General features: G+C 39.6%; 1 protein-coding gene across 8 annotated transcripts in view; it reads right to left on the bottom strand.

The window, feature by feature from the left end:
- LOC123375803 (integrin subunit beta 3 binding protein) overlaps positions 1-27,064 on the bottom strand; it is a 52,396-nt gene that overhangs the window by 5,355 nt on the left and 19,977 nt on the right. For 3 of the 8 annotated variants that reach the window (XM_045027082.1, XM_045027083.1, XR_006581579.1), the window contains exons 4-7: positions 18,443-18,518; positions 12,344-12,422; positions 10,684-10,777; positions 9,989-10,048 (exon numbers count right to left, since the gene is read on the bottom strand). In XM_045027082.1, coding sequence (XP_044883017.1) covers positions 9,989-10,048; positions 10,684-10,777; positions 12,344-12,422; positions 18,443-18,518 — 309 coding nt within the window. The other 5 variants (XM_045027085.1, XM_045027087.1, XM_045027084.1 and 2 more) reach the window with 5 other exon arrangements.

Consider the following 27,064-nt stretch of genomic DNA (forward strand, 5'->3'; position numbering starts at 1 on the left):
GTATATAAACTCTGCTCTAGACAAGAATGGGTTAAAGAGCAGCTATGTGCTCAGGCAGCCCCACCCCACCTGAGAAGCATGCCAGACTTAGAGGAGGAGTCTTAAAAGGGAGAAACCCAGCTCAGAACTTCCTAGCCCCAGAGCGGGACAGACCTCTCATTCTCAGCTCCCCAAGAGGAACAAGCTGCCTTTGGTAGCCTGTGAACATGGAGCAGTAATACAGATGGCTGAAGGACCATGCAGGATAGGAGGGCTGGTGCCACTCTTTATTTCTGTTAGTTTAATTTTCCTTCCTTTGTTACACTGGGAATTGGGATAAGGGGTCTGGCCATAGGGCAGACCCTTACTGAGAATGCAAGCTCCCCGAGGAGACAACAGGCTAATGCAAGAAGTAGCCCAGGGAAGAAACAAGAGGTCTGACAAGACACCTTAACTGCTTGTTACAGGGTGCCTGGGCCTGGGTTCCCCTACAATGTCACCGAAGAGGTGAGCATGAAGAGCCCAGACACAGGGGAGCAGTAGCACTATTGGGTCTAGATACAGGCCACTGACCTGATGTGAGGTTGTGGGGCTTTGCATGTGCTCCAAAAGGGGTGAGACTAAACGTGACCTTGCCAGAGGGCCGAGTCACAAGATGAAGGGAACCACCTGTGGACCTGGCCAGCTGAGCTATGAAGACAAAAAAATCCTACAAGGCCACACAGGCCCAGTGCAGCGCATTGACTGGTGAGTCACTTTGTCACTGGATTACTGCAGCTGAGCAAGGTTTAGATCTGAGGCCCATAACAGGATCGGGGTTGCTGCATTTTATGTGCTAAGGATTCTGCAGATTTTGTTTCTGTCCTTATTTCGGGCAATGAACCAGTCAGCGTGAGCTCAAGATCATGTATGGCTGGAACATCTGGCTGTCACTCGCGTTGTGTGAGAATGAAAAGGGAGGGAAGAAGGGGAAATGCAGAGATCATGGGTGGAAGGCTGTTAGGCCTTCACGGTCTGTTTCAGCCAAACTTGATGAGAATTGATGGAACCTGACTGTATTAGCTTCAGAAACGCACAAGATTAGATATGACCACATTCACACTCAGGAGATACTTCCCTCCTATATTTTCCACCTTAGTTTAGCCCTGCAAAAGTAGTATTTGCTTTCAGTGGGTTTCCACCTTACTCTAGGTTTCAGTAGCACCCCACCCTGTATAATTTACTGCACAGTTTAAGTACTGTTTGGGTATTTTCTTTTCTGTTTACATCCAGTTGGGTAGGCTTTGGTGATGCATGATCTAGGGCAGCAGGGATGTAGCTGGTCCCTGCATGACTGAGAGGAGTAGCTCAATCAAGTGATCCATCCTTAGTGTGCACATGCTTACACCTACCATCTTTCGCAGACTAAGGCTCCACCTTTACGAAGGGTTTAGGGGGAGAGTGCACACACATGAAGGCCCAACATTCCTAGTTTGGCTGTTGCCAGCAAGGCTCAGGATGCCTGCCCCAGCAGCCCAGTGAAAGAGTATAAGCAATGGACTTTCCAAAATGGTGCCTGGGTCTGGGCCAAATTTGCCAAGGAATTTTGGCCTAATCTAGGTTTGATAAAGTCATTTCATAAAAAATGCATCCAGTATGTCTTTGCACCATGTTTATCTTTATTTAGCCTTCTATCCACTAAACAAATTTTGTATTTACACAAGGAGCCATTAAAAAACAAAATTCTACTGACAGTTACCTGTATTTAGAATAGGGAAATAACTGACATCACAGATTGTATGGTGTGGTAACTGACAGTAATACAGTGATCAATATTAAATCAGTCTATTTCTAAACTGCTGGTTTCTTTGTGCTAACTGTGATTTCTGAATAAAAAAATCCTTGTAATAACTCTTTACTTGCCCAAGTGCAAGTACTTGCATAAGAAATCCACCAGTGCAAGTCACACAGTCTGAAAAAGTATCCTGACAAAATGTCTAACTCATCCTGGGTTAGACTCAAACTGCATTCATTAGTGAGCTTTTTCTAAGAACGTTCACTCTAACATCTTTGAAAAAATATCTGTATTTATAGTTTTCTTTAAACACATAGTATTAAGGGTTACGTATTTAAATAGCCAACAAAGAATATGACCCCCTATTATAAACTGCACAGATGCTCATGTGACTTACTATACCTGTCCTAAGTTTGCATTTTTCTTCTTTGTGATGCTCACAAGGTAATCAGGTCCATCCTTTCTCTGCCTGTGGAACATAAAAGTCTAGTCTCTTGGGGGCCTCATTTTCTTTAGTCTCATTTCCGACGTTGGGTTTTGTGTGCGGGTGTGGGGTGGTGCTGATGGCCTGTGATACACAAGAGATCAGGCTAGATGATCTAGTGGTCCCCTCTGGCCTTAAAAGCTATGACTCAAAACATAACAATGAAGCAGCACTCTTTCATAATCGTCAACACCTTTACAGACATACATCTTAATTATGATTCTCCCCCCACCCCTTTTAATAAATACAAACCTAACAAAATTTATCTAACCTTCACTAAGGTCAAATCCTGTCTTGGTCAGTGCAGCTAGAAGAAATGTTACCCAGCGCATCCCCTGCAGTTGAAAACCCATCGGCCAGCGCAGAATTCTCTGAAGTTGGCCAGAAGTGCAGAGATGGGAGGATTATCACTCTCTGCTCCAGTAACAGCCCCCAGCTAGCAGACGCTGCTCTCTGCAGCACACACACCAGCTGGAATAGGGGGCTGGACATGATACCCTAAACTAAAGTCCTTGGAGTTTCAGTGCACAGGCATGCATGATAGTTGCCTGAATACTAGGTACAAATCCTGCCCTGCTTTTTCTGTGGTATGGCAGAAGTTCCCATGAGCCCTCCTCTCCCACTCCACAAGTATAGCAAAAGGGCAGGATTTTTGCAAGGTCTGTCTCCCGTTCCTCCCCCTGGCCCCACCACTAAATTGGACTGCTCTGAAACATTTACACATCTAAAAAGGAGAGAGAAAAAAATGTTCACCTGTCAGGTGCTATAAAACCAATCTTCTACTAAATGTGCCAGAATAATTTTTTCTCCACCTCAACCACAGTTAAAACCTTCGGTCTATTCATTACTGTCTTTTTATAGTATTTTTATTTAATAAAACCTATTAAGACTACCATACAAATCTCTTTACTTATGCTTTTATCTTTTAACTGATCAATTTTTATATTGCTGACATCCCTTCTTCACCATTTGCTCATTTAAAAATTCATAGTATATGAGCTATGTCTCTGGAGAAAATGTCTATAAAATTTGTTACAGCTGGCAAATGTGTATGAGTCAGTGATAGCACATGACTAAATGCTTCACAGAAAATAAAATTTGTTTCTGTAGTAAGCAGAACTGTTTAAATGTTATTTATTTTTATGTTTCAAAGAAAATATATTGTGAAGTGCTGCATTGATTTAATACACAACAATGTCTGTGTACACGCTGTACAGGGAAAATTTATGAAACCTTTGCACAACTCCTTTAATTGAATTTTCCAAATCTCTCACCACACACAAATAATCAATATCTTCTGCAGAGAAAACCAGTCAGAATTATTACAGTCTTTCTTTTCAATTTTGTTGTCATCAGCACATATAGAGCACCTGGATATTTGTAATGTCTGGATAGCAAGTTATTTACACCTCTTAAACATAAGATTGCTATTAAGTGAGTTCAAACTGTTTCTTTATTTAAAATAATTATATTCCCAGGAGAATACAGATAGAGTATTTATAGTCATGTAGGAGTTGCTATACATATTCATGTTGTAATGAAGCAGTAGTTCTTTTTAATTTTTCATTAAGCTTCGTACTCTAAAGCCTTGATCTGCCAGATTATTTTTTTAAATTGATTCTGAAAAAAGTAGATAGGAAAATAGGGAATAAACAAAGGTGTGAAAGTTCATGAATCAATGTGGTTGATGATACCCACATAGAGAAGGTAAGTTGACAGTCCAGTATATACATATGTCTGAAGTCTATAGCTGTGTGTATCGTGCATTTCTGTCAGCCAATAGTTAATAGTTTAATATTTCATCTGCATAGCACAGGATGTTAAATCACTGGAGAGGTTTGTAACTTACTCCCCCAAAAGCTCATGTCTCTGACCTCAGACTCACGCACTTTCCAAATTTCAAAATGTATTTTATATTTACACTCTAAGGTGCACATGCAACACAGTAAAACCAGAGCCTGCTGGGAAAGATTTTTTTTTTTTAAAACAATGAAGAGAAAAAACAGTACACTCTGGGTCAAAAGAAACGGTCTACAATCTCTCTTACCCATCAGTGGTATTTCTCTAATGGACAAAGTTAGTTTCTCACTTCAACCAGGACAACCACTTGAATCTAACTAAAAATTCAATGGCATTGCAGAATTTGGGCACGGGTCAAGACACTTGATGGCCTTATAGGCTGGAGAAGGCAATTTTTTTTCCATAAGTACAATTCCAAGATGGGGGGAGGAGGACACTTGCTGGAATGAGAAAAGAGCGCTATTCAGGCTTAGCCAAAGGAGCAGCTTTTATCCAGACAGCGCAAGCTACAATGAAGCAAAAATCTCTGAAGAGCATTAATGACTCAACTATGCAAACAAACAAAACGAAGGGGAAGCTGATCTTTGTCTACTAAAGAAATCCCTTTTAAAGTTTGCTCTTAATTGTCTATTGTGTAAGTGGAGGATAACGTCCAACTAGTTTAGGTTTGTAAACACTCACTAAATACAAGAGGGTCGGATTATTTCTTGAAAACAGAAGGTTGGACAACTCTTCAACAGGCTGTTTGTGCAGAAATATAAGGGTCAGATTCTCTGCTGCATCAAGGTGAAGGCTGTTTTTGGCTCCTTAATTCTCAAACTGTTCAATGAAGGTCATAGTTAGCAGCTAAGTTCACGCTCTGAAACTGTCTTTCATTGAAGAGTGACCTGACGGTATTTAAAGACAAGCTTTAGATGAGACAGGGATCTGAGACAATTTAGCTTGACTGGTGGTGAAGGTGAGGTTTTAACTAAAGGTCTCTCTCCAACCCAAGAGGCTTTTTAGGTTTAACAAAAATTATCCAGCTACATATTTAGCCTCCACAAAGGTAATGGCCAACACCTGGTATGGTCAATACATCTGGGAAGACAACAGCATGTCTCCTGATGTAAATCTTGTTTGGGTATAATTGCTGCCTACTTGAGTACCTTGCGTTGCTAGAGGCAACTTCTTGCTGGCTGCTGTTGAGGCAGTGAGTTTGAGCAACAGTAGTCTAATAGCAACTGATGTTTGAGAGCATGATGTTTGAGAATTTTTGCATGAGTGACCGAAAGACCCAGTTGGAGCAAGGTGCACTGCTAGCATAGAGGAGCAGTTATTTTCTTCTTCTCAGCCTCCTCTGGTATATCAGGTATAACTAACCAGAGCCAAGAAAACTGCACCGTCCATCATGTGAAGCACAGCAAGACTGTGGAGGCTAACAAGAACCTTGAAACCCCCTAGACCAGGGGTCGGCAACCTCTGGCACGCAGCTCGCCAGGGTAAGCACCCTGGTGGGCCAGGCCAGTTTGTTTACCTGCTGTGTCCACAGGTTCGTCCAATCGCGGCTCCCACTGGCTGCGGTTCACCGCTCCAGGCCAATGGGGGTTGTGGGAAGCGGTGCGGACCGAGGGATGTGCTGGCCGCAGCTTCCCGCCACATGCCAGAGGCTGCCGACCCCTGCCCTAGACTGATGTCTCATACAGCTGTAAGTGCCTGTTCCCATGTGATTGAGTGAAAACTCATCTAGTTAAAGACTGACTTGTTCACCTGAAAACCCACATGCTTAAAGAGTGTGTACAAGGAGAGGCAGAAATTGGTTCCATTGCCCTGTACAAAAAGAGGTAGGAAGAAAAACTTCTTTATTGGTGCTGAGGAAGAGTAATTGCAATACAAATACCAAATTTACCCAACTTTTTGCAAGGATGAGTATCTGGAAAATGCGCTCATTTTTCTATTTTAATATAGCCTATAGCCTATATGGGCTCTGAATAGAGTTTTTCTTAATACTGTAAATATATGATGATCTAGGACTCTTTAGCCAGAAGACTCTGTATTGCGCCTTGCAGAACACAACAGACTCATTCATGGGCATGTTCATACTCACTTTAGTGATACATTGTTTTTATTTACAGGAAATGTAGAGAAACTATTAATATTTTGTAACTGCCAGCTGAAGCTGCTTCACTGTTTAGAATTTTATCATTGTCAATCCTCTAAATGCTCAAACTGTTAAGCGTTCTTTAAAATATGCATAGTGCAACCTATATATTTATTCTCAACACACACAAAGCATGTTTTGGACTGCAGCAAACTGACTAGATTTCATCTCTTGGCAGCTGCTCTAGAGTTTGCTTACATTTTATTCAAAAACATTTTGTTTACTGTAAATGCTAGTCATGGACAAACAATGATGCCATTTTTTATGCTAATCACACAAAATGATATATTGAGTTCTACATAATGCTGCCCATTGACTAAGGAATTTTCTGTATTAAGTTGTTTTAAGCAGAGGTTGTTTATGTAAAGTAAATAAATTTCATGCCTCACCATGTGATGATAATGTGACATTCCATGTGTATCAAGCCACAGAATAGTCACAGGTTTCAAGTCTTGAGCATAACTAATTAAAAATAATTATGAAAAAACCACATCCAAAACTAAAAGGGCAAAGTAAAAATATCTCCAAATACTTTCTTTTATCACACTTTTTCTTTGCTCCTCTTTTCCCCATGTTTTTAAAGAGCACAATGAAGCTCAGTCCTTGTTGAAGTAGTATTAAAATGGATAAAGTTTAATAAGTTTACTAACTTTGTTACAACTGGTAACTGCTTCTGCCCTACTTTCAGACAATGAATTCAGATTCAGGGTGAAAAATCTCATCTAACGAGCTTGATAGTTGGCATGGGCTAGTTTCTGTAGCACAAATGGGCCTATACATTTGCTTCACTGTGGCAGCTAGAAAGCATTCCACAAGAGAGGCACCAACTGCCTGCCAGCAATGGCCCAAGATGCTCTCCATTGGTTTTCACTGGCCAAGAGGCTCAGGGGTCCATTGTGAAGATAGCAGCGCAGACTTCCCCTTATCCTTTTCAAAACCTCAGCTTGCACAAATGATCACATTCCACCAAAAATATGGTGCAACTTGTTCCTTTTCTCTCTGTCTTAGTCTCCTCTGAGCAAGCAAGACTGTCTTGAATTTCATTTTTTTTCCACTGTAGGAGGAGAATTCCACACAGCAGGAAGTATAGGGATCTGCAGCTGAGCAGAGGCAATCCACATTGATTTGATGTTGCTACTTGGAACAGTTTCTGTTGGCTGGAACTTATGGTGGACAAAAAGTCCATCTTCCTTTGCAGTTACAACATAGGACAGTAGAAATTCCCTCATTTTTATTTTTTTCAATTACACTTATCTACATTTTAAATTAATTGATGGGCTTTAGAGCAAGTCTCTTACCCTCACACTTATTTGTCATCAGAGAATAATGGGTACTTGACTGGGTTACGGGGGGAGGAGTGAAGCAGGAAGAACACATATAGAGGTCAGAGGTAGTGGACTGACTACTAATCGCTACGGTGTTTCATCGGATTATTTCTCCACCAGGGAATTTCAGAAGTCCATGAAACTCTTATCCGGCTTTACCCTTCATGGTAATAGAAATTACTACTCCCCTAGTGAGACTCCAATCATACCTGTCTGTTACATGTCTCCCTAAATTCCATCAGGTAAAACACAGAGGGAAGTTTGTTTACATCTGAAAGAAACTTTGTAATGACAACATACTTGAGTTATGAAATGAACAGAGGTGCTAGAAGCTCTTAGTATGAGATGCACTTCAAATATTTTATTGGATATGGATCAGCTATTGTTCAAATTCATGATTGTTGTTTACACCTTTGCTACAAGAAAGATGGATTTTTTTTTTAAGTTTAGAATTTGCAGAATGTGGTAGAGGTTTTGGGGGTTCAAAGGCCTGTTACTAGGAACTTAGTTTTGCTTGTTGTATACATTAGAAGATATTCATTATTATTTATTAAACACAGCAAAAGAAAGGAGGAGGAAAAAGCAAAAAAATTTTAGCTTTAATAAACCAAGTCAGTCTTCATATTAAATTCCTTTATAGTCTCTTCTTCCTCTCTCTATATAGACAGATTTTAAAACAAAAAATTCTTTCTTGGATGTTTTTTTAAAATGGCATTAAATGGTTTTGTTGGGGGAAAAGAGTATTAATCATATAGTATAGCGTTCAGGCTTTGCAGTTTAAGTCTGATCCTGTTTCTTCCTAAACTAAACCAACTGCACAAGAGAATAGAATAACAAGAGACAGGAAAATGCATCTCTGTCTCTGTTGCTTGCAGGTTGGCTGATGGAAGACCACAGATACATGACCCAGTTAGCTCCTCTTGGACACCAGCTCTACTTTCCTGGGCCTGGTAAATGATTGGCTAGGATTGTTTTATTTCCCTTTGGCCAGTATAGGGGAGAGACAATTTTTTATTGTGATTAGGCCACTCAGGAATCATTTTTAGCTTGCCAAACTGGATGTGCTCAAGAGCGGCAAGCTTATATGTACCTTGGCTGGCTAAGCAAGACTGTTATTAGAGAACAAGCAAATAGAGAAAGAGGACAGGACTAATAATACCACCTAGCACTTATACAGGGCTCTCCATCAAGGTGCTTAAATAGGAGGTCAGTATCATTATCCTCATTTTACAGATATGAAAATAAGGCACAGAGAGGGGAAGTGACTTGCCTAAGGTCACCCAGCCAATCAGTGGCAGAGCTGGAGACAGAACCCAGATCTCCAAGTCCCAGTCCAATGTTCTATTCACTAGGCCACACTGACTCCTAACAAAGACAGGAGTGAAAACTGACAAGAAGGAGGGGGTTTGCATCTTGGGAGTTGCTCAGGTACAGCCTTGGAAATAGATACTGTTGTTTTGGTTCCCTTTCCTCGCTCGATCCAGTCACATCTTTCAGGATCAGCAAAAAGGCCCAGTGATGAGATGGTAAATCTCTGGTTCCCAGAGTGGAGTGCAGATTACTTTGATGGTGAGGCTGCTGCTGCTCCAAAGGTTCCTCCTACATTAAGTGCCATGTGCTTTCCAGAAAAGAAGTTCCCTTAAACAGTGTCAATCTCATCTCATTAAAGTTGTACAGTCAGAACAAATTTGCAATAGTCATATATTGACACTTCTTCACGTCTTAAAGATTACACTGGTCTGTTGCTGTAACAATTCACCAGAAAGCTTGGAAGCCCTCAATCAACAATACATTAATACTAATTCAGTTCACACCATTTCTTAGTTTTGTACTCTCCGTTTGTTGTAGTTAGAAACTTCTTAGCACGTCTCTTTCTCTACCCTACAAAGGTATTCATTCTAGTGTCCTAGGACACACGCATTCTTTTTCCACTGCAGTTTCAATTGCGTTTTTAATCAATTCTATCAGGATTTGTATCTGTCAGAATAAGTTATGAAGTGATGTTACATTTAGTATTTCAATGTCCTCTAGAGTGTACTAGCCACCTCACAATTTAGATAAGATGAGATGGTCTCTGACACAAAAAGATGCAAAGAAAGTTGTGTGCGAGGGAAAACGGAGGATGAACAGGAGCAACTGGTAGATGGTATGTTTATAAATAAAAAGGCTAAAGAGCCTGATTGACTTCAGTGGCCTTTGAATCAGGCCCCAATGCACTACTAATATGTAACTGCCCTCCTTATGCATTGTTTTTGCAATAAGAACTTCTGTATACAACTAATCAGGCTAAAAAGAAACATGAAGTTTCAAAGAACATAAAAGAAAAATTAGTTTAGCCTATATATAGGAAGGAGATACAAATCTGACATGGTTCTTTGCTAAAGATTATTTGAAGACTTTCAAAAGGAAGTCACTGAAAGGAACCCAATGATGGATATTAACCATCAAAGCAGATGCTAGATAACAAATTTAAAAATAAATATTACCTCGGGCAGGATGTTTTGCATTACTCCTCTTCAGCAGCTTTTGTTTTTCTGCTTGAGCCACTAATGAATAAAACACATTTAAAGGTTAAGAAAACTTTACTCTAAAGATTTTAATGAAAGCAGTTAAAGACAAGATACCTTGTCTTTACCCCACCCCCCTCCCCAAGCAGATGTATTTTTTTAAAAGGATAATAAAAACAGCACATATTGTTGGCTAAAAACCATAATAAAAAATAATCTGCAAAACCCAAGCACAATGTCTCAAATTAGTGCTTATGTCCCACCCATTATTTTTCTTCCAATCTTTCCCTCTGATGATAACATGGCACTTTGTCTCAAGTTCAGAGATGAAAGGAATGGTTCTTCTCCCTGTTATGGTCAGCAGAAATGCGTGCATGCCCACAAACAAAGGGTGCTATAGGTTCATGTAGGTTTGACATCTTGTTTACATCAGTCTCCTGGACCTGGCAATCTCATGCCCTATCCTGAATGGACTTGCTCTGGTTAGTAATGTAAGCATAAAGACAATACCAAACACTAGCATACTGTTTACGAAAACTTCTATTTGTATTACAATAGCACCTAGTATTACTGATTGTATTCATGCAAAATTTAAAATTAGTGTATTTGGAATAAAATCTGATATGTGTTAGTTGTCAAATTATAGTAAAGAGATAAAAATTGTTGAAGCTTACTTAGCACTTTGGTCTTCTGCACTTCAGCTTTCAAGTTACAGGATGAGTCTGAGACGCCAAAAATATTTTCAAGCTCTCTACTGCCCTCTAAAGCCTGAAAGTAGAATTAAAAACAATATTAATTTTATTCCTAAACCAACAAATTGCTATACAGACTAACAGAGAGACAAGGTAGGTGAGGTAATATCTTCTATTGGATCAACTTCTGTTGGTGAGCGAGACAAGCTTTTGAGCTTACACAGAGCTCTTCTTCAGGTATTACCTCGCCCACCATGTCTCTCTAAAGTCCTGGGACCAACACAGTTACAACACTGCATAAACAGTCTAACGAACATTTTCAATGCAACTTATAATTAACAACCTACTCTAGCAAAGGGTAACATTTTCACAAGCACCTAAGTAACTTAAGTAAATGAAAGACAGTGGGACTTAGTAAGTAGGTCACTTTTGAAAATGGAACTTGTGTATTTTTGAAAACATTATTTGAAAACTCCTGTTATGTTTGCTTCATTTATATATCTTCAGCTTTTTAAATAAAGAGATTCACACCTGATCCCCAGAAAAACAATTCTGGTACATGTATAAATTTGCCTTAATATGTTAGTAAAGAAAGAAAATCTATCAGCTTTTAAGAATCTCTTGCATATGGTCTTCAACTTTAATAATAAATCTAAAAATCCCCACTGTATCAATTTCATTAGCAAGGCCAAGATTTTATTTCTAAATGTATTTGTAAAAGCAAAATTGAAAATCTTTAATAAAGAATTTCAAAAATAGTGCCAGGGTGTCAATCTAAATAAGCCTTTTTGAAACAACAGTGTGTGTGTAACAACATGTGTAAGTAAAATAAAACAATTTGAATATGCTGAATTATTTCTGAGGACACTGAAGAACACAAGAGAACTTTGTCATGAATTTATTCAGTACGAGAATATGAATAACAACATTGTGTGTGATAAATAGACATCAAAAGTTGACATATTAACAATGAATTTAATAGTATGATGACTTCAACACAAATAGATGTTTAATTTTCAAGTCCTTACATATAAGAGTAGGACTGCCAGAAGCTAGGACTGGATGACAAGGGCTGAATCACTTGATAGTTGCCCAGTTCCGTTCATTCTCCCTGAACCACTGGCCACAATCAGAAGACAAGCTAGATGGACCATTATTATGTTCTAATGAAATCTATGCAGCAATAATTTATAACTCTGTCAATGCTACTTAGTAGTGACCTTACATAGTATAATTTCTATACAACCTAGACACAGGGATACAAGTTAAAAACAGACCTTTTGGCTCATTGGTATAGAGGTATAAATTCTGCTTTAGCTGCAGGATTTGTCCCAGATTCAAATCCTGGACAAGCAAAAATGTTCCTGTGTCATACAGGAGGTCAGACCAGATGATCACAATAGTCTCTTCTGGCCTTGGAATCTATGAATAAAAAACTCGTTGTGCCAGTGTACTTTGAAAAGTGACTTGGGAAAAAAATTAAATGGTATTGTCAGCTTCTATATTTGTGTCTCAATGATTTTCCGGTCAAAAGCTTTCTTTTCTCTCCTTTAAATCTCAAAGAATACTGTATATAAGATTTCATTTTCTTCTAGTTTCTTTTTAAAGTATATTAAGAAAATTAATGCCAGTAGAGACACACCTGTAAAGTTGTTAAGCTTTGTCTCATTTTCAGAAATCTCACCAATGAATTTTCAACTTCAGATTGCAACACCATGAACCTACATAAAAGAGAAATGATTTAAATCAATGATGTCAGCATTTATTGGGAATAATCATTTAAAAAGTCTTTCTTAGAGGTCCTCCCAACAACAGTAATGTCTCAGCACTAGGTAAATAGTTAGTTTATCCTGATAACACTACTGTGAAGTAGGAAAGTATCATCTTTGTTTTAAAAATGGGGAACTCAGGCCCAGAGAAATTAAGGCTATATCTACACTACAGCTGAACAAGCCTCCAAGCCCAGGTAGACAGACACATGCTAGCGGGCCTTGAGCTAGTGAGCTAAAAATAGCAATGTGGATGTTGCAGCTCAGGCTCTCAAGCCTAGGGGGCCAGGTGAGCTTGAGAGCCTGAGCCACAATCCCCACACTCTTTTTTTAAAAAACCAAAATTTTAAACCTGTTCGCTCGAGCCTCTGGGGTTGGGAGGCTTGCTGCCACTTCCAGTGTAGACATACACAATCCGACTTGCCCATGAGAAGCACAGCCAGGAATTGAACCCATGCAGTCTCAGTTCAGTGACTTAACCACTAGACCATCCTTCAGTCCACAGACATGTTCTAATACTGATGTAAAGATTAGTCAGATTTTAGAAGTTGATGAGCATAGTAAGAAAAGTAAAGTACTACACAATTGGATCAGGTTCTAAATGACAGATTATTCAGTATATGATTGAGAATGTGCACTAAATACTTATGGGGGGAACCGTCAAATGTTCTTATAACAAATATTTAGAACTGGTTCTTTTTGTAGCATGTCAGCATAGAAATCAAATATGGACAAATGGGAAAACATCCGTTCACTTTTCTTTTCCCCAACAAAAGGAAGGATCTCATTGTCATACTGAGCCTTATGGGAAAAGAAAGTTATTATCATCATCACATTTTTACACAGCAACAGATGATTACCCAGACGAGGAAATGCCAATGTCAGTGTATCATACAATATATTTTTCCCCTCAGAACATAAAGCGTATGGAAGTTCACATAAAATATTACTATGTAGGTGTTTGTTTGCACATGTGCTTTATTGACATGTCACTAACGGCTGTTCTCAACTTTTGCAGTTATTTTTAAACATATTGAATACAAACATTTACATGTTGAAAGTGACCATGCTTACTTGAATGGGTTTGCAATTGCAAGGTTACCACCACTTGGAAACAATGGTATATACATTGACCAGGGATTTACTGTATCATGGGAAGAATATATTTGCTTGGATTAAGAGTTTTCCACACTAAAAACAATACATTTGTAAATATTTGCCTAAAGAGATTATGATTATTCAAAGATTTTTTTTTAAAAGGTCCAAAGGGAGCCATTATGATCATCAAGCCTGGCCATACAACCTCACTCAAAAGTGTCTGCATCAAGCCCATCATTTCTTTTTGAGCTCCAACGTACCTTTTAGACCACACCTTGACTTACAATAAAAGATCCAATAAAGGATATTACCTCACCCACCTTGTCTCTTTAGTAAAATGTTTTCTAAAAATTAATAAAACTTACAAGTAAACCCACAGCTTTTAGTGTAAAAAAATTAACTATTCATGAAAGAGGATTTAAATGCCATGCTCAAAATGAAAAAGATCAAGGTAAATTTTAAAATTGCTGTCCCTTTATCATAAGTCAAAGCAGGTTAAGTTCCAGTTCTGCATGGGAATCTACTAGCATGGTCCCCTGAATTTGTGCAGATTGAGATGAAAGGTCAGGACATAAGACACTTTTCTTACATTCTTAAATTGTAAGGTAGGTATCAGGGTCAGGATGGGGTCTGTAGTTTTTAATGAGCACTTAATGAATTACAGTCACTGATATAGCTGAAGGATTTTAATTCCTAACAACTAGAGTGCTGCTTACTGTTCTAGTGGCCTCCACCACTTAAATGATATTTAGTATCCTGCAATAAAGGAATCCCATATTTAAGCAAAAAGATGAAGCATCTAGTACAATAAAAAGAACCTTCTGAAATACCTTTATCAAAAGGAAGAGCTCTAACTCCAGGCATAAGAAAAAAATATAATGCTTATTCAAATAAAGGTTGCAAATCATACCTGTTAGAAGCATTTTTTGAAAAATGATAGAAACTACTTAAGATTTGGAGGAAGTGACTAAGAATTCCTGTTTGACTGAAGCTGCTAAACTTTCAGAGCTGCCTATTATTAAAGTTGCCTGACAATTATCAGACCCTTTTTTCAATTGCTTATAACTTTGCCAGACTTTATGTTGAAATTTTCCATGCCAAGTGTCTGCCTCACACTGAACTTTTTGGGAAACGTTCAGACAAAATGGTTCTGCTGTTTCCAAGAATGAGGCTAGGAAAAAATAAGTTTTGCTCATTTAAAAAAAGTTCTCATGACCTTTTCTTTGAAAAGCTCTAATATCCCCATGCTTTGGAGCAAGGGCTTGAAATTTGGCAGAGGGTGGCCTTTGTATCACCTTGTACCTTTTGCCACCCCTATGAAAATCCACCCGGATTTGGCTGCATTATAAACCTTTGGGGGAAAAAAATCACAATTTGCACATGCTCAGTAGTGGCTACTTAGATTTTAGCATCTAAAATCTCTGAAAATGCCATCCTTAGTTAGCATGCTTGAGCCTCTCAGATCTCCTAGTGCTGACCAGACTGCACATGCACCATCCACAGGATTCTTACCTCATTCAGTGCACAGGATGGGTGGACCTGCTCTGGAGATAAGCTAAGGTTGTGTAAAGAAGGAGACCATTGTCTGCAGGACAAATTGAACAATGAGGAAAAAACAAAATATTGAAGAGCTGCTCAATAAGTGAGCACTGTCCATCATGTGCACTGAATGAGGCCAGGGTGCAGTGGAAAAAATAGTATGCAATCATGTAATTAAATACTGTATCAATGCATATGCACAAAAGGAATAAATTACATTTGCACAGGCATTGACTTCGCAACCTTACTAGTGTTTAATGGTGGTTTTTTTTGTAATTTTCTAGGTTTTTGTTTTAGACTAACTGGAAAAATAGATTCCCTCAAGGCATCATATTGACACCCACGTGGTTCATCAGCAGGGTGGAAACTTGAGATCCACCACATAGACTTCTGCCAATTGAGTTAACAGAGTAACTGCAGCAGTAGATTGTCATTCTTTATGTGGACCAGCATGGGAGGGAGAAAAAACACACCTTGACAGTGGGTTTCACAGATATTTGCTGACGGCAGAGGAATGATGAGACTCAGGAACCTTTGGTTTCATTCCAGGCTCCTGAGGGGAGTGTACGCTAGAGGGCACAGACTCTTCTGCCCATTCCCACAAACCTGACCTCTTCTTTACCTTCCCCTCCCAACTGTCCCTGTCTCAGTCTCATTCTCATTCTCCTAGTCAGTCCCAGTCTTCATTCCTCAGGCTTCTCATCTAGGCCCTATCCCCTTTGTCTAGCCAGCCCTAGTCTCCCCCATCCAGGCTTGCTCTCTGAGTCTAATCCTCCTCCCTACACCCAATCTCTCCCTGTCTCCACATCCAATCCCAGTTCTCCCCTACCTATTTCCTTGCACAGCTAGTCCTGGTTCCCTCCTTCCAGCTCCTCATCTGATCTCTCCTTCCCCCCTGCCGACTCCTAGTCCTATTCTCCTCATTCAGTCTCCCCTCTCTCACCTCCTCATCCCACTCTCTCTGCCCACCCAGTTCCAGTTCTCCCTCTGCACCCCAAATCCCCATCCAATCTCAGTGTTCTCTGCCACTCCAGCCAACTGGTTCCCAGTCCTGTTTCTCTAACCAACTTCCAGTAGCTTCTCTCTCCTCCCCCAATTCCAGTCCAAGTCTCACCAAACTCCTTGTTCCAATCTATTCTTTTTCCTCCCACTCTGCATTTCAGAGCTTTTGTCCCCTCTGCATTTCAGGTGGCTTCCTCCTCCATGCTGCCAGGGTAGTAGCAGGGGGGCACTTAGAGCATAGGAGAGACAGGATCCCGGCTTTCAGTGCCAATGCCCAGCCCCAAGCAGCTGCGGGCAGCAACGACAGGGAAAGTCCAGCTTGACCCCAGTAGCCCTGGCTGGAACATGGTTAGTTGCTCTGTGGGAATTCTACATGCACAGTCTGGTCACACACAGGAGCAAGGAGGGGACAGAGCATGGTCAGTGAGAATGGAATATACCAAATCTATTCAAACGGCAATTTTTCAAAGGTTTATACCTTGGCAAAATCTGGATAGATTTTCAAAGGGACATCGAAAGTCACATTGCTGACACAAAGGCCAAATTTCAAGGCCCTGCTCCAAAGCAAGGGGGCAATAGAGATTTTCAACGAAAAGTTCACCCAGCATTTAACATAGGCACAACAGCATGTGTCTTCCCTAGCTTCGTTCTTGGAAACAGCGGAACCATTTTGGATGAAATTTGCCCCCAAACTTCAACTCAGGCAGATACCTGGCATGGAAAATTTCAACCAAACTGTTAAAGTTTGGTAAAATTATAAGCAACAGAAAACAGAGTCTTATAATGAAGGCTAAGATTTTTGTCAAGGACATTTTTAGTAAAAGTCACAGACAGGTCATGGGCAAAAAAGAAAATTTCACAGAAGCTGTGACCTGTCCATGACTTTTACTAAAAATATACCTCAAAAAATGGGGATCTGTGGGTCTCCACACTGCCTGAAACGAGGCAGCTGCACAGGGGCTAGGAGCTTTCTGCAGCAGCTAGGGGCTGCGGGGTACCCCTGCTGCATGCAACTCCGGGGGTCCCCCGCTGCCCATGGGGGCCGGGAGCTGTGGAGTGCCCTCACCCCCCATGTTGGCTGGGCACTGCGGGGTAACCCCATCAGCAGCGGGCCGGGAGCTGCGGGGGTTTCCTCAGCACGGCCGGGAGCTGCAGAGTTCCCCACCAGTGGTGGTGCCCGCAGGCTCAGAGATTCCCCCACCGCCCACAGCAGCTGGGGGCTTGGGGGTCCTGTACCGGGGACTCTGGGATTCCCCAGCCAGCTTGGGGGTTCATCCGCCGCCACCAGCGGCTCAGGGATTCCCCTGCTGCCTGCGGCAGCTGGGGGCTCCCCGCCACCCATGGCAGCTGGGAGCTGGAGGTTCCCCTGAGCCTGTGGTGGCATGGAGCTCCGGGAGCCACCAGGGGCACTGGGCATACCTCGCAGTTCCCTGCCCTCACTGGAGGCAGGGGACCCTGCAGCTCCCGACCACCGCAGGCTGAAGTCACGGAGGTTGCTGGCAGTCACGGATTCCGTGACTTCCGCGACCTCCGTGACTAAATCACAGCCTCAGTTATAATGGGCAGTGCCAGACAACCTTAATATGTATCACGCCACCAGCTTCATCTATAATATATTTTACCAACTCTGACTCCTATTCAGCAAAACACTTAAGCATTCCTTCCTTATGCACTCCTTATGTCCATCCTTGTTTAGCAAAGCACCTGAGAAGCCACTTAGCTTGATGTACCTGCATAAGTGCTTTTCTGAATTGAGGTCTATAAACGTCCATCACTGTCCGAAGGCCTAGGTACTAAAGTATGTCCATCACTGTCCGAAGGCTTATGTACTAAAGTATGTCCATCACTGTCAGAAGGCTTATGTACTAAAGACAGTTTGCAGCAAGAAAAACAAGATTCTTATGGGAACGTTTCAGCAAAACAAATATACATTTGAAGTCAGAATCATGACCCATTGTGATGAGAGGTATCAAAATCAACCACTAGAATTTGGCAATGCATCTTTGCCACAAGTAATGCTTCCAGCAAAATCTAAAGAGTTTGCACATGTGAAACAGTTTGGAAAAACAAAACACATTCCTTCGTGTACCTTAATTACAATACTGCCATTATAGGTGGGATTTCTAATGATGGGTACGGGAGTTAGGTTACCAAATCCCATGGAAAAAACAGAATTGGGTGTCCAACTCCCTTAGCTGCTTTGGAAAATCCCGCCCTGTATAATCTCAAGTATAAAAGAACAATTATTCTAAGTTTTATTTCTCTAAGGAAACAGTCACTTCCCTCGTAACTGAAAATGATGACATTTTATCACCACAGACTGGTATACTTACTTATCATACTCTTCTGTTTGAGATTGGCCTCTTCTGGATAAACTGATTTCTGGGTCATTCAGCTCATCTCTGTCTCCTAAGTAGTCCACATTAAAGAAAAAAACAAAAATAAAGATAAAAATGAAACTGGAGTACTGTATATAGTTTGAAGCAGTAGGTAAAAAAAGAGGTGTTAGCATGCATCCTCACTACAGAGAAATCTCTTAAAAACAGCTTGCTTATGAAACAAGGATGACTGTCCCATGAACAAACACACAAACTTTTTTTTTTTTTAATTTGTCGCCTCAGTGGCTTCTGTAGCTTTTAGATGTAGACAATTTGGAACTACTGTATCAGTGACTGGAATTTGGTATGATTCTGTCAGAAATTAAAAGATCAAAAACTGTTGAACATCTTGTTTAAGAATATTTTTCAAAATGCAGCATGTTGGAGAAAAATTGTTACCTACAAAGCACTGGTATGACTGAGAAGTAAAACCTCCACCTTATTTAACAAACAGAAAGCATTGGCTTCTACCCTGAACCCCATCTTGTATGCGACTAAAAGGAGACAGTGCAAGTTCTTTCCAAATGCTCTCACATAGTACATTGATATTACAGTATTCTAGCCAAGTGCCTGTCATATGACAGGGTGTGAACAAGTCATATTTCTGTATTTCCATGTACAGATTGTTAGAATATTTGCATCTTTCTGTCAGAAAATGGGATGAGAGAGGGAATCACAAGAATTTAGAAAGCTATTGTACTACTAAACTAAATCTACTGTTTCTTGATTTGTATCTGCTGGAGCTATTCTGATAGCCATATATAAATGTCAAGAAACATACAGTATACTTATATTGAGGGACAAAAAGCCAACCTTAATCAAATATTATATGTAAAGTTCCTAGCCTGAGCCCCAGGAATCACTGTATAAAGATATTTCCCGTAAGATTTTATTACAGGGATGGCAAAATATACAGTCCATCTTTACTGTGTTTAAATTTCACTTCCATGCACTTCAGGTGCACAGCAAGCGAGGAGCTGGATGATTATTCTCTCCCCTTCACCAATGATTTATTCTGAAGATTTTATAGAAACCCACCATGATGCTTTCATAACAAAGAAATAATTGCATGAGGATCAAAAGTTCTCAAAGCCAGAAAGCTCTCAAACAACCAGACCCAATACAGTGTTGTCTTTGAGTCACAGTCCCTACAAAAATGAAATTCTATCCAGATAAAATAGTGTCTTCGCTTCTGATTGTCCTCTGACAGGTGACGGGAGGGATGGTGCTCCAATAGAAAAATTGTACTAAATGGCAACAGAGATCTCTCTTCCCCACCATTCACGTTATGTCAGCTGACCTGACTGCTCAGACAGTGAATACATTATTTAAAATATAAATATGGCTTAAAGCACATTTACAAAAGGATAAAAAGTGAGACCTAGTTTTTTATCATATCTTCAACCATATTAGTGACTATCATCACTATGAACCACAACATTAACTTTTAGTTCAGAGATTTAGTTTTGTTATTTACATAGTGCCTTAGAAGTACATAGCATTTTACATGTGCACAAGAAAAAAGGCCCTGCGCAAAGGATCTTATCATGTAAGCCAGATTGATACAACACAGATTATAAAAGGATTAGTGTGAGAGTGGCAGCAGACAGCCCTGGAAAGGAAACTAGTGATAGAAGAATAAGTGGAAGGATCAAGTTTTAAGGAAGGATCTGACAGAGAAGAAGAAAAAGCCATAAAAATTAGGGCTGTCAAGCGATTAAAAAAATTAATTGCGATTAATTGCACTGTAAAACAATAATAGAATACCATTTATTTAAATATTTTTGGATTTTTCAAATATATTTATTTCAATTACAACACAGAATACGAAGTGTACAGTGCTCACTTTATATTTATTTTTTATTACAAGTATTTGCACTGTAAAAAAACCCAAAAAATAGTATTTTTCAATTCACCTAATACAAGTACTGTAGTGAAATCTCTTTATCATGAAAGTTGATCTTATAAATGTAGAATTATGCACACACAAAAAAACTGCATTCAAAAATACTTTTTGTTCGGCCAATCACTCAGACAAATTTTTTTTTTTACATTTGCAGGAGATAATGCTGCCATCTTCTTGTTTACAGTGTCACCTGAAAGTGAGAACAGGAGTTCTCATGGCACTGGTGTAGCCAGTGTCGCAAGATATTTACGTGCCAGATGCGCTAAAGATTCATATGTCCTTTCATGCTTCATCCACCATTCCAAGGGACATGCGTCCATGCTGATGACAGGTCCTGCTCGATAACAATCCAAAGCAGTGCGGACCGATGCATGTTTATTTTCATTATCTGAGTCAGATGCCAACAGCTCAAGGTTGATTTTCTTTTTTGGTGGTTCGGGTTCTGTAGTTTCCACATCGGAGTGTTGCTCTTTTAAGACTTCTGAAAGCATGCTCTACGCCTCGTCCCTCCAGATTTTGGAAAGCACTTTAGATTCTTAAACCTTGGGTCGAGTGCTGTAGTTATCTTTAGAAATCTCACATTGGTACCTTCTTTGTGTTTTGTCAAATCTGCAGTGAAAGTTTTCTCATAATGAACAACATTTGCTGGATCATCATCTGAGACTGCTATAACATAAAATACATGGCAGAATGCAGGTAAAACACAGAGCAGGGGACATACAATTCTCCCCCAGGGAGTTCAGTCACAAATTTAATTAACACATAATTTTGTTAATGAGTGTTATCGGCATGGAAGCATGTCCTTTGGAATGGTGGCCGAAGCATGATGGGACATACGAATGTTTAGCATATCTGGCATGTAAATACCTTGCAATGCCAGCTACAAAAGTGCCATGCAAATGCCTGTTCTCACTTTCTGGTGACATTGTAAATAAGAAGAGGGCAGCATTATTGCCTGTAAATGTAAGAAACTGGTTTATCTTAGCAATTCGCTGAACAAGAAGTAGGACTGAGTGGACTTGTAGGCTCTGAAGTTTTACATTGTTTTGTTTTTGAGAGCAGTTACGTAACGAAAAAATCTACATCTGTAAGTTGCACTTTCACAACAAAGAGATTGCACTATAGTACTTGTATGAGCTGAACTGAAAAATATTATTATTATTAAACAGTTCAAATATTTGTAATAAAAAATAATATACACTGATTTGAATTACCATACAGAATACAATAGATATGAAAATATATAAAAACATCCAAAATATTTAATACATTTCAAATGGTATTTTATTGTTTAACAATGCGATTAAAACTGCAATTAATCGTGATTAATTTTTTTAATCATGTTTAATTTTTTTGAGTTAATTGCGTGAGTTAACTGCAATTAGTCGATAGCCCTAATAAAAATATAAGAAAATTTAAGCTAGATTTAAGTTCAGGAAAAACAAGTTCAAATCCATCAATAGGTTTTGCTTCATGTACAAATTCAGAGCTTCTATTTACAGACTCAAATCCTCTCTTCTCTTTTTCTATTTGACTGGGTTTTTTTTGTTTTTTTTTGGGGGGGGGGGCGGGGAGAGGAAGAGGGAGGATAAGAAGTCTATAGTGACTTGTGGCCCAAGAGCAAAGAGTTTTTTCTTGTTGAATATAACAAGTCCATTCAGGGAACTACAGATTATATCAGAGATATTATAAATATATATATATATATATATAAAACCACACAGCGTAAAAGCCTTCTGGCAGTGAGCCAACTATCATGAGTTGTAACTCATGATAGTGGTACTCTGCTCCATACAGCCTACATAGGCAGCTTCTAGGTTACACATCACAATGGCTTAAATTTCAGTTACAATCAGAGACCAACTCTCCCTCTGTGTCCCATTACTATACTTGCAGACTAGTGGAAGACTTCAGCTGTCTGTCCCAAAGGCTGAACTTGAAGGCATTGCACAGAGTAGTGCCTTCTCAACTGTGAACCCTTGGCTCTGGAATTTGCTCCCAACAAATATCCATCAAAGCCAATCCTTGTCACTTTTGGGTGCAATGTAAGATTTCTCCTTGTTTAGGCTCTCTCCTAATTATTGGACTTTCTTTTCCAAATCAGTTGGAATTGAGCAAAATAAGCAGTCATGATTAAATTATCCCTTGTATCTTCCATTAAGGACATAAGAACGGCCATACTGGATCAGACCAAAGGTCCATCAAGCCCAGTATCCTGTCCTTTGACAGAGGCAATGGCAAGTGCCCCAAAGGGAATGAACAGACAGGTTATCATCAAGTGATCCATGCCCTGTCACCCAATCCCAACTTCTGGCAAACAGAGGCTAGGGACACCATTCCTGTCCATCCTGGCTAATAGCCACTGATGGACCTATCTTCCATGAATCTAGCTAGCTTCCTTTTGAACCCCATTACAGTATTGGCCTTCACAACACCTTCTGGCAAGGAGTTCCACAGGTTGACAGTGCGTTGCGTGAAAAAATATTTTCTTGTGTTTGTTTTTAATCTGCTATGTATTAATTTCATTTGGTGCCCCTTGTTCGTGTATTATGAGTAGTAAATAACACTTCCTTATTTACTTTCTCTATACCACTCATGATTTTATAGACCTCTATCATATTCCCCCCTTAGCTGCCTCTTTTCCAAGCTTAAAAGTCCCAGTCTTATTAATCTCTCCTCATACGGAAGCTGTTCTATACCCCTAATCATTTTTGTTGCCCTTTTCTGAACCTTTTCCAATTCCAATATATCTTTTTGACATGGGGCAATCACATCTGCATGCAGAATTCAAAGTATGGGCATATTATGGATTTATATAGAGGCAATATGATATTTTCTGTCTTATTAGCTATCCCTTTCTTGATGATTCCCAACATTCTGTTCGCTTTTTTTTGACTGCCGCTGCACATTGAGTGGATGATTTCAGAGAACTATCCACAGTGACTCCAAGATCTCTTTCTTGAGTGGTACCAGCTAATTTAGACCTATCATTGTATATGTATAGTTGGGATTATGTTTTCCAATGTGCATTACTTTGCATTTATCAACATTAAATTTCATCTGCCATTTTGTTGCCCAGTCACCCAGTTTTGTGAGATCCTTTTGTAGCTCTTCGCAGTCTGCATGGCACTTAACTATCTTGAGCAGTTTTGTATCATCTGCAAATTTTGCCACCTCACTGTTTACCCCTTTTTCCAGATCGTTTATGAATATGTTAAATAGGACTGGGCCCAGTATAGATCCCTGGGGAACACCACTATTTACCTCTCTCCATTCTGAAAACTGACCATTTATTCCTACCCTTTGTTTCCTATCTTTTAACCAATTACCAATCCTTGAGAGAACTTTCCCTCTTATCCCATGACCGCTTATTTTGCTTAAGAGCCTTTTGTGATGGACCTTGTCAAAAACTTTCTGAAAATCTAAATACACTATATCCACTGGATTTCCTTTGTCCGCATGCTTGTTGACCCCCTCAAAGAATTCTAGTAGATTGGTGAGGCATGATTTCCCTTTACAAAAACCATGTTGATTATTTCCCAACAAATTATGTTCATCTATGTGTCTGACAAATTTTGTTCTTTATGATAGTTTCAACCAATTTGCCTGATACTAAAGTGAGGCTTACTGGCCTGTAGTTGCCAGGGTCACCTCTGGAGCCCTTTTTAAAAATTGGCATCACATTAGCTATCCCCCAGTCATTTGGTACAGAAGCTGATGACAGTTAGTAGTCCTGCAATTTCACATTTGAGTTCCTTCAGAACTCTTAATAAAAAATAATAATAATAATAATTGGAGATATATCTAACTCCTAGAACTGGAAGGGACCTTGAAAGGTCATTGAGTCCAGCCCCCTGCCTTCACTAGCAGGACCAAGTACTGATTTTTGCCCCAGATTCCTAAGTGGCCTCCTCAAGGATTGAACTCACAACCCTGGGTTTAGCAGGCCAATGCTCAAACCACTGAACTATCCCTCCCCCCGAATACCAACAGGTCCTGGAGACTTATTACTGTTTAGTTTATCAATTTGTTCCAAATCCTCCTCTAATGACACCTCAATTTGGGACAGTTCCTCAGATCTGTCACCCAAAAAGAATAGCTCAGGTTTGGGAATCTCCCCCAGATCCTCAACAATGAAGACCGATGCAAAGAATTCATTTAGTTTCTCTGCAATGGCCATTCGTTAAGAGGAGATGATGCAAGTGTGATGCATGCTATTGTTCTCTGATATAGGATAGCTGTTTTTTTTAAACTTGGTTATGTCAATGGATGCCTCAGGCCTGGTCTACATGGGTGGGGGGTAGGTGTTGATCGATCTAAGATACGCAACGTCAGCTATGAGAATAGCGTAGCTGAAGTTGACGTACCTTAGATCGAATTAAAATTACTTACTATGCACCCTCGTGGGGCGGGATTGACGGCCACGGCTCCCCCGTCGACTTTGCTTCTGCCTCTCGCACTGCTGGAGTTCAGCAGTTGACGGGAGAGCGATCAGGGATCGATTTATTGCGTCTACACTACACGCGATACATCGATCCCTGATCCGGCGGGTAGTGTAGACGTACCCTTAGAAGCGCCTGTAATATGTCAGTCAATTTTAGTGTCCTCAGCACTTACAGGTCAGCAGACCCTATCAAATACAATGCCTAGTTCTTCTATTTCCAAAAATAATAAAAATCAGTATTATTTTTACCAAAACAATTTAATAAAGAAGCATTTTCACTTAGTTCTTACAATACCTACCCCTACCTCAACACACACAGCGTCATTCCCAAAGTATATTACAGTGTCTCATTGCCTCTGTAAGGTGGAATACATTCTAGGGCAGAGGGGTTACAGCAAGCTGTGGGCCCTTAATGTGGGGTTTAAGAGGTGCATAGGTACCAGTGCAGGCCCACTGCACTGGGGTGGATTTCACCCTTAGCTATTATATATCACCTTTTTGACATTAGAAATAGTCCCACCTTCCCCTTGATTCAGTCTAAATGTTAAGTACTTTCACTTCTTTTCACTGGCTTTTAAATTATTGCATGTAAGTATTAGCGCTGTAGAATGGATTAAGTTTTAATTTTAATATTTTGTAAAGCGTTTTGAGATTCCTCAGCATGACAAAGTGCTATAAAAGTTTAAGTTGTTCCACTACAATAGCTGAGGGCCCTATCCCCAAGTTATTTAAAATTTAAATTTAAGTACTTGTAGCAAATTAACCATCAGTTATGAGACTGAAATTACCACTGGACCAGTGACGTAGAAGAGCTGAACCCTAAGTACATTTGTAATTAGTAAATTAATTTAAAAACGAATCTTAAAAAATATACTAGCTATTAAGGAAGAGGAACTGAAGAAGGGATCATATCATTTATTTAGAATGTAATAAATGGGCCATGTACTTCAAGGTATTCTGCCAATGCACACGTAAGTTATCAGGCAGCCCACCAGAGCATTGCAACAATGAATTCTTGACATCATAAATGTGTACTTACATCAGGGTGTTTAGATTCTGAAAAATACAGTATACTTTTAACCAACTGTACCATGCTCTAGGCATTTAGACTTCTTGAGGGCTTTACTTAGTCACTCTTATTCAAAGGAAAAACAATATTTACTGTGTTCTCAAATAGACAGCATTTATATATGGAACTTCTTGTACTTTGAATGGTGTAAATAGGAAAGTCTTTATAGCTAATAAAATACATTTTGTAATACAATTCTCTATTGTTGTATTCTTGCAATACTTAGTAAAATCCTAAAACATTTAAAATAAAATTTGAAATGTCTTTAGGGAGAGAGAAGCAGTCTGCTGAAAGGATGTGATGCAGCAGTCAGTCTTTGCCCCCATTTTGTAGCTATATGAATGTAGAAAAAGGTAGTTAGTGCTCCATTACTGAATAATTATCCATCTAAATGTCAGCTGTGAACATGTGATCAGTCTTTTTATGACCCCAAAGAATGTTCCCTTATGTCCATATTTAATTTCAGTATGGAAATACAGTACAGGCTCACCTTTCCCATTGACATCTCAATACACAAGCATTTTAGTCCTCAAGGCATTTTTTCCTTTTTATAAAAAGAGATGTATAATGCACACTTAGAGTTCTGCAGCTCTGCAGAAAATTGTTTAACACCTGCAGTACAGACAGACACATTTATGTATGAATTGATGAAGGTATTTGTCGACATCCAAATGAAAGAGCTGTTCAAAAACGTAAATGCATACACAATGGGCTAGTCAATAATATTGCATATTTTAAAAGCCCCAGCCTGTTGAATTTTTGAAAGATTCTAAAGCTGCATATAATGCTAACATCAGGTATAAAATTAATGTATTAACCTTCTGGGGTATATATTCAACAAGGCTGAGGCACACTTTCATTATCTGCAGGCACCCACAAAATCTGCAACTGCATTTCTGTGCTCACAAGAACAGATTCCTCTTTGTTCGTTGCTTTCTAAGACATGGCAACACTGGAAACAGATGAGTCCTCCTCATCTATCAGTCTATCAAGATGTAGCCATTAGGACACAGGATTTCTATCCCACTTCCTTTTCCTCCCAGGGTGCAGGCAAGTTTCCCATGTTAAGAACACCAAAGCTGGAGCACAATTATGGTTAGTATACATTACCCTGATTATCTAGTCATTTTGCCCGAGCCTGATTCCCGACTAGGTTGG

The sequence above is a fragment of the Mauremys mutica genome, chromosome 8, assembly GCF_020497125.1.
Source record: "Mauremys mutica isolate MM-2020 ecotype Southern chromosome 8, ASM2049712v1, whole genome shotgun sequence".
NCBI lineage: Eukaryota > Metazoa > Chordata > Testudines > Geoemydidae > Mauremys > Mauremys mutica.